Genomic DNA, 9,297 nt, shown 5'->3' on the forward strand with positions numbered 1-9,297 from the left:
TTTTTTTTTTTTGTGGTGGTGTTTAACAGGTTTTACCCCACCCGTAAAAGGTTTCGTGGAATGCACCATTTCTACTTCACTTCTTCTTTAGTGTGTTCCAAACTACTTCTAGTTTTACATAATATTGATGAGTTCCTAATTGTAGTAAATCAAATTATTCTGCATTAAAAAAAAAATTTTTTTTCAACTTTCACTCTGAGTTAAATTATTGTTCTAAACTTCTCAAATATATTTAATTGTTGATACAAATGACCCAACAATTAAGAGACCGAACAATTACTAATGGACTTCTACTTCTACAAAAACAAAATGATTATAAAGATTTTTTTTTGCAATTTTAACGAGTCTTTTTTAGCCAAATTAGTACCTTAACTATAGTAATAGTAAAAAATTAACCAAAAAAAGTTTTTTTCTTTTCTTCGTGAACGAAAGAAAGAAATACGCTGACAATAAATTATTAGAATACTTTATATTTTTAATACGAAATTCATTGCAATTTTGCATGACTTACAAAATCACAATCAATATGTGTCAATACTTTTGTCCTCTTTTGTCTCTTTTTATAAAATATGTATACTCTCCTCTTTTTTTATGTAAAATGGTGGAACTATACTCTCCTTTTTTATTGAAAAATCAACTTTTTGTTGAAAGTTTTAGAAAGTTTCAAAATAAAACTAAATTTCAGTTTTTCTAATTTCATATAAAATGTAACAGAATTTTCGATTGTACTCAAATTAATGAACAAAAAATGGCACCAAGGATAAAATCCTGTTTTGTCCCCTGAATTATTTGAAGCAAACAAAAGTTGAGCATCTTATTACATCCTTAAATGCTCACTCTTTCTCTTTGATTATTTTTTTTTTTAAATACACTAATGCAATATGCATGAATATAAATGACATAACTAATAATTTATATTCACATAATTTTTAAACTTGCAAGACTTTTTAAGATTATTGTTGCTATTTCAAAGAAAGTGTGGCGATAATTGAAACTTCCAAATGGAGCCTAACTGGATACTAGTCTTGAATTGTCTGTTACAAAATATACTTATGTCTTTTTTGTTTTTCTAGTTCCGATTAAGAAATTGCGGTTTAAAGAAACCAGTTTATTTAGTAGAAAACTGTACTGGAGCAAAGTATTTGGGCTTACCTGAATCTACTTTAGAGCAAGCTATTGTAAATACACAGGTAATTTAACTGTTAACCACCAGATTACATTAACACATTAAAGTGTTTAATATTAAATACATTTTAATTAACATGGATATTTTTTTAATTATTATGTACGTGTTGTAAATTTTAAAGAAATAGTGTACATTGAGTGAATATTTCTCATTCATTTTTATGCTCAAATAATTTGCTTTGTCATTACATCAATCTAAATACCTTGTAATGTTAATTCTTTCAGGTAGTTGACGATTTTATCGTAAAAAGAACTCAAAATATCAAGGAGTCTGTTTCATATCTTTCATCAATGACTAGAATGTTGAAAAATAAGTATAAAGTAAAATTATTTATTTATTTTTTCAAAATATATTTAATTTTTAACATTGATATTTATTTAATTTTACATTCTATTTGACGCTACGGCATAATTCATTTTTATTTTACTTCTTCTTATATGTTATGCATGGGTGACATTTTTCAATCCTGAGGACTTAAAAAAATCCCATTCTCTGAATAATTTCTATTTTCAATTTGTTTTCTGAACTAATTTTTCAGTAAATCAAATTTTCCACTTTTTCACTCTTAAAAAATATTACTTTGTAATATTTATACATTGTTATTTTTCATAATTATTGCAAAATTATCATGTTAGAATGTCACACAAGATGTACTAAAAGAGTGAGATTGACTGAACTCCAACACAAGTTTGTACAAACAAACTTTTTATTGCTTAATCTGATTCTGCTTGAGGTAGCATTTTTTCTCCTGATATTTTGGAATGCTGGGCAAAATTATATTAAGATTATTTTTAAAATATGATATTTATCGGGCTAGGACAAAATATTGATTCTGAAATGAAAAAATCAAGATGTATATAAATAAATGGCTCCAGAAAAGAAATAATAAAATGATTGTGATGCATTTTTCAGAGATTAGTGTTAAAGGATGTACAAGGTTATTTGTTGTTTTTGTTTTGTCTACTGTAAGAAATAAATTAAGAAAAATTAAAATAATTATACATGTTTTATTAGAAGAATTAATCTCCTCTGATATAATATATAGGCTATTCTCAAGGAAGGTAATTTTTGCCGCCAGTGAACAGTAAGTTTTTGTAAATTCTAGTAAACAAAGCTAGACACTATTAATTGGTCGAAAAATAAGTTCAGTCTTGAAATGTTTTTGGTGTGGCACCCATTGTTAGAGAAATTTTCTACATATTGGCAATATCGAAACTCTGAGGAAATATCAAAACTTTTGTGCTGAGTCAAAAAAGCAAAACATCCTTTAAATTCTAAAACAACATTTTTGCTCAAATTTAATTAACACTAATTTAAGTGTCAGAAAAAAAAATTTGTCTTTTTTTGACTGAGTTAATTACATAGATTTATTTTATGGCTGAAATAAAAGTTATCTATTTTTAAAACTGATGACTTCAATTAAGTGTATTTATGTAGAGAGATTAAAAAATAAAACAGAAATTTTTTCCTATTAGCCTTCAAAGTACTATCTTTCTGCATTCACATACTTCTTCCAGCATTCGTATAACTGCTCAGCACACTCCTAGAATCCATTTTTTGAGAAGTTCTTTAGTTGCTTCATCATATTTTCAATCACCTCATCTGAATAGACAAAAGGGTGTCCTTTCAGTTTCATTTTAAGCCGTGGAAACAAGTGTAAATATGCTGCTACTATGTCGGGAGAATAAGGAGGATGAACAGTACTGGCAAGTTACTTTTTCACAATCAGAGCGCAATGTGGTGAAACATTGTTGTGTAAAATAAACCAATTGTTTGTTGCCTATTTTTCAGGTCGTTTTTGTATGATTACACCTCGCAGTCGTTTTAAGTTTCTCAAGGTAAAGCTCTTTATAGACAGTTTGGCTTTTAGGAATAAATTTGTAATGAATAACGCCCTTGTAATTGAGCAACACTTCCGACATCACTTTCCCTCAACTTTTGTCCATACAAAATTTTCCTTTCCTTTGTGATATTTTTGCTTTCCATTCACTTGACTAACGTTTTGCCTAAGAGTCCTAAAGAATGCACTTTGTCTCATCAGTTGTTATTACGATTTTATTCAAGAAGCTGTCATTTTCATCAGCAATGTCAATCAAATCCCTGCTCATGTTCACTCTCACATTTTTTTGATCAGGTGATAAAATTTTTGGAACCATGTGCAACCAAACTTGTTGCATGTTCAAATCACCCTGAAGAATGCTGTGAACACTCTCATGTATAATTCCTAGTTCAGAGGCAATAGCGTGATGAGCTATTTGTCTGTCCGCATGCACGATTTCTTGAATGTTCTCAACATTTTCATCTGCAGTGTAAGAGGAAGGGTGTCCAATCCAAGAATCATCTTTGATGTTCTTGGACTTGTGCAGCCTTCATAAAAATGCTTATGCCACCCGTACACAGCTGTTCTTTCCATCACATCGTTTCCTTGTGTTTTCTTTAGCATCTCGAGAGTCTCTAAAGGTGATTTCTTGAACAAAACACAGAATTTGATGCTTGCCCTCTGCTCTAAATACGACATTTTTAAAATCCAAAGAATGAAAAATTCGCTTTGTCAGAAATTATCTGCAGCTAGCGCCGACAGTATTAGAAATTATTCCGTTTTATAGTGTGTTTATGTAATTAGTGCTGCCAATCTGTAAAAAAAAATTTTTAAGAAAAAACATTTTCCCTCAGACAAGCATCTGCATAAATGTAGGTGACCATTCCAGGAATTTTTTGACTCTACCTAGTATATAATATAATTAATTTAACAATTTTTTGCATTTTGACTAAAAGTCATTATATTAAGTAACTGATCCTTTCCTCCTCACTAATTAAAACTACTCAAATTAGGGTTTATCTGTGTTGATTTCTAACACAAAAAACATGCTCTGGTTGGAAAGGTATACTTGTTGCCCAAATAGCATTACTGCTAAAAAATGTCATTGCATATATCTTTTTTCTCCTGCTATTTTTGCTTATGAAAGAGCCTAGTTGGTGTAGAAGTTCTAATTGAGCCAAATGTCTATCACAAATATTAAGAAATTTGTAGCTAACTAAAATGTTTAAGTTTGTAGTTTAATTTTTTGAAGCATTTTTTTTTATTTTTTGTTATAAAACTGCAATTAATTCAATAAAAATGTATTAATTGCATTATCAAATTATTGAATGATACTTCACAACATTTTAAACAGCTGTGTCAAATAAAAGGAATGGCTTTAAATACTGTTTGAATTTGAATCATTTGTACCAGGGACTTAAATGTTCCACATGAGAGTTAGTATTAGCATGACATGTGTTCATCTTAATTAATTAACTGTAAGAGACATTTAACTTTATTTTTATGATGAACTTAAATTTGTTATTTGTTTATAAATACAGTTTTTTTTTTTTGCAATTTTAGGATCAAACTCTTGTAGCAGTATCATGTGAATCTGTGCAGAAAAAGTGTTATACATCAAATAATTTTATGTGTTTCAAAGATTTTAACTGTTCAACTGTAAAAAATAAGGTAAACTCTGTACAAATGAAATTATTATTTGCATATATTGCAGGCAATTTATCTAATTTAAATTTTCCTCATTGATTTTTTAACAGAGTCTAACTCTCAAGGAAATGTTTGCAAAACATTTGTTACAATTTTTTGGACTTTCGGTTGATAGGGCTGCAGCGATAGTTGACCAGTTTGATACTCTCCCTAGGTAAAAAAAAAGTTTAATACTCTTTTTATACTTATAATATAAACTCATAACTGAGTAACTTTTATTAAATTAATATAGTAATTTATACTATATTTTCAATGCTATTAAGAAGTCTTGCATTTCTTAAAGTTTTTTAATATTTTTTTTATTTCAAATAGAGTTCAGGTGTTAAAAATATGCTTGTAACTTTTCATCATATTCCTATTCATCACTTTTATGTATTTCAGTTAGTGTTGATATGTTTATTTTATTAATGTATTGTGAAATATTTCTCTGAGTAAAGACCAACTACTTCTATGAATAATCTTTTTTGAAAAATATAATTAACAATATTTTGCAGTATATTTATACTATCCACACTCTCTATTCCAAACTAAAATGGTCATTAATGGAGGTTGGTCATTCTTATCCATTGGCTTCAAAATGTTATCAAAGGTGCATGATTTTTCGCAGCAAATTTAAATTTGAGTCAGTGTCGTTTTCATCTAGATGCGAAAATGCCACTTGTTTTGGCGTGATGAAAACAGGATCGATGAATAAAATTTAGCGTCAATAAAAGTAATAGTACTATCATTCATAATTGGTAAATTTATGTGCAAAAATTTACCAATTATGAATGATAGTGCTATTTTAAATAAATGAACAATTATGTTTTTTGTTTGCATTTAATTTTATATCATAAAAATTAGTAGCTTTAAAAGATGAAGAGAGGTTTGTTTGTTTGAATTGCTTAGTTTTTTCTAAAATAACTTTTTGTTTTGTAATTTAACTTTCAACTCTGAAGATAAATTGTACCTCCGAAAAGTAGTTGTAAAAGTTTTCCAAATTTAGATTTTTTTTTTTTAAATTTGTATTAGTGTTAATTTATGTAGATAAAAAGATCAATAATAATTTAATAAACTTTTCAATGCCTTTTCTTTATTATTTTAAATAGATTTCTTGAAGCATATGCTGGATGTGATTCTGAAGCCGAGAAGATTAATCTAATATCATCTATTAAATTTGGGCTAAATAAAAAGTAAGTTTTTATTTATCTGTACATTTTTCTAATGCATTAACAGCTTCAGTGCTCTGTAGCTGACAATCACAAATATTTTACTGTATTATCAGTGGTCAAGGGAAAACCTAGAATTGTCAGAGAATTATATTTAAACTCAAGAAAAATTGCAATCTTTATACAAAAAAAATTTTTAAAAACTCCTACATCATAAAATAACCAGTCTTAGAATTGTTAGTTAATCAGTTATTGAGATTTGAGTTAAATAATTTTAGCGTCTATATTACAATTCTCCTTTTTAGAGAAACTTTTCCATGTTTCCATTCTCATTCTATCTTTTGTTTTTGCTCACAAAATCTAATATTTGACATTACAAATAAATAAAAAATCAGTTTTCTGATTAAAAAATTGCATAGTATAGACAAAATATGGTAAAATTTTTCATTGAAATTCACTATATAAGCTTGGAGAGATCAGGGAATTATATTATTTTATTTTATTTATTTATTTATTTTTTTTATGAAATTATGTGAGAACCCTGTATGCGAGACTGTGGTCTCTACTTTTTTATAGTGTTTTGAGTAGTGTGATAAAGAATAAGTAGTTTGTAAGATTCTCAACTAAATAATAAGGATTATAAATGGACTGAAAAAGGAGACAGTTCTCTATGAGGGTAATCAGAAAAAGAAAATTACTCTCATATTTCTAAATGGTTTATGTGATTGCTTTATTGTGGTGATGAAAAGAAATTTATTGTGTGCCTATCTAAATAAAAATAATTTTTTTTAGATTTTTTTGAACTAAATTTAAAAAAAAAAATTCTATCAAAAATTTTAAGTGACTATTCGCATACAGGATAATTAATTTAAAACTTTGTAATGAAGTGGAAACTTCCGCTAATAGTTGACTTAATTATTAATTTTCCATTTGATTTACTTCAATTTTTTAATAGGATTCAATAATTTAGCTTTAGTTAAGCATAGGATGTATTACAAATATTTTAATAAAATGGCAGTATATTAAATGAAAAATTTTCTAATTTTCAGGGTTTAGTTTTTAATCTATAAACGCAATTTACATGAACCTTATCTACTTTAATGCAATCTCTGATGCTTTTCAATACTTGGTGAGGAAATATATTGTGTTATTAATGCTGAACAGAAGGGTTACATAAAGGTTTTGCGGTCCTGAATGTTACAATTATTTCTTCATATCGTAGTAATTTTTTGCCCTTGTAAGATAAAATAACTCCCTGATCAAGCAAGGGATAAAGGGTCGCTTAACTTTCATGTAAAACTTAATATGTGAACCGAAGGCATACTTACATTATGCAGAGAGAAAAAGCGTGGAAAACCTCCCATGGTTAACCAGACTGTTAGAGAACTTTAATCAGATAGGTTGGAAATTCAATTTATTAAGCTAACCAGGAATAAACTAACTTTCTGGTTAAAATTTAAAGTTACCAATGGCCTATTTTATTCATGCATCCAATTTTTCAATATGAACATAAATCAACTTATACTGAAAATTTAATAAAATATATCCAAATGTGTTTTTTGCTGAGTTATGTTTAAAAAAAAAAAAAAAAAGATTTTAGTTTCTAAAACGAAAACTACCTTCAAAAAATTTATCATTTTCTTTAAAAACATTGTCTCAGTTTCATCATTAGTTATAGCATTAGTTAAAGCAATAATTAATGCTTCATTTGTATTAAAATGATTATGTTCTGTTTGCCATTGTTGACTAATTATACTTCAATTAAATGCTAAGCCTACAAAACCTAATAATACAGACATATTATTGCATTTACTCATTTGCTGAAAAGGAAATTTAGTATTTCGCAAGTGTCAAAAGTTGTCTTTGAATTTTAATCATTATGCTTTTATTAACTTTAAATGTTATTATAATTCTCTATTTCTAAGTCTGTATTCATAGAGCTATTATATTAGTCTTGTTAAAATAGTTTTCAGAATTAAATATCTAAATTAGCATGTCCTTCCTTTAAGTAGAGACCTCTGAAAATTTCCCCTTCACCAAGAATTTCCTGAATTAAAATTCAGTACAAGAGTGCAATTTGTTGGGCCTAAGCCAGTAATTTCATCTTGATTATAGAGAAGCTGATTGAATGTTTAGATTTCCAAAACTATTTTAATGAATACCTTTAAGGTTTTTATAAATCTGAATATGGCTGAGTTGAACTTAAGTGAAAGTTACTTGGTACTGAATACTTGGTAAACTTGCCCAAGCATCCAGTACTGGATGTTGAGACTAAAAACTGAATACTAGGGAAACTTTTCTCAAATTCAGGCCATAACCTGAAAAATTTGGTAATTGCCAGGTATCTGCTACATCCCAGGTGCCGTACAAGTAAATATTGCCACAATCTTTCTTATATGTGTCATACTTTAATGAAATATTTCAAGTTATAAATTGAGGAACACTTTTGTCTCCTAAAAAATAATGGATTAGAAATTGAAATATTAATAAACTGAAAATGTATCATGAAGATTTTAATAGCCAAAACCACGTAAAACACAAACTTTTAATGTATTTTTAATTTTGGTACTATGTACGTTTTTATATTAAGTTTATTTCTATTTTTATATGTTCTTTTAATTTATCATTATTTTATTAATTTTTAAAAATTTCTTTTGATTATGTATTTATTTAAACATTTGACTTTATGGAGAGAATGTCAGAAATGAATTTCTTCTATATGAACCCCTGTCCATTTGGAGAAAGGAGTGTCTAAATGGACTTCTTTTTTTCTAAAACCTCTGAAAAAATTATCTCAAAATTTGGGAGCAATAAAAATTTGCAAATTAATTTTAACAACTTTTAAAAAAAAAAATTTCAAAATTTCCATTGTAATATAATTATTATAATAAGATTTATCAGCAAAATTGCATATTTCACTTTATTAAATTGTTTATATATGTGCAACCATATTTGTAATCCAGTAGTGCTATTTTATTAACACTTCAAGCATATTTTAATATCCTTTTATATGTTAATTACAGGTATATGATAACTATAATATACATTGAGTATGTTAATTTTATTACTTCTTTTTTTAGAAACATTGGTCCCTCATTAAGCAAGTCTTTACTTCAATTTTATGACGCCCAGTGGCCTTCTAGTTGAAGTTATCATCTACTTCTATTGTTTTGTAAGATATTCATTTTGTATTAGTTTCGTCATTGTAATTATTCAGACACCCAGAAAGTATTTATTAAAAATAATTTTTTATATAAATTACTTTGACAGTTTTATATTTTTTAAATTTATAAATTCTAAAAATAGATTTAAACAGAATTTTTTTATTTATATTGTTGGAGAATTCAAACACATTTATAACTAGAACATAAGGACTGAGACAATGCACTCATTAAATGAGGATCAATTCCCCAAAAAATGACAGTATATTGTTAAAC

The 9,297-nt window shown here is 27.2% G+C and overlaps 1 protein-coding gene across 5 annotated transcripts in view; it reads left to right on the plus strand.

The window, feature by feature from the left end:
* Positions 1–9,297, plus strand: part of LOC107437082 (mus81 structure-specific endonuclease subunit) — a 104,819-nt gene that overhangs the window by 83,221 nt on the left and 12,301 nt on the right. For 3 of the 5 annotated variants that reach the window (XM_071183291.1, XM_016048963.2, XM_043047148.1), the window contains 6 exons: positions 1,074–1,190; positions 1,411–1,506; positions 4,569–4,676; positions 4,763–4,866; positions 5,801–5,884; positions 8,941–9,121. In XM_071183291.1, coding sequence (XP_071039392.1) covers positions 1,074–1,190; positions 1,411–1,506; positions 4,569–4,676; positions 4,763–4,866; positions 5,801–5,884; positions 8,941–9,007 — 576 coding nt within the window. In that variant the 3' untranslated portion in view covers positions 9,008–9,121. Of the gene's footprint in view, positions 1–1,073; positions 1,191–1,410; positions 1,507–4,568; positions 4,677–4,762; positions 4,867–5,800; positions 5,885–8,940; positions 9,122–9,297 lie in introns of those variants that run through there. The other 2 variants (XM_016048965.4, XM_071183289.1) reach the window with 1 other exon arrangement.

Source organism: Parasteatoda tepidariorum, chromosome 1, assembly GCF_043381705.1.
Source record: "Parasteatoda tepidariorum isolate YZ-2023 chromosome 1, CAS_Ptep_4.0, whole genome shotgun sequence".
Lineage (NCBI taxonomy): Eukaryota > Metazoa > Arthropoda > Arachnida > Araneae > Theridiidae > Parasteatoda > Parasteatoda tepidariorum.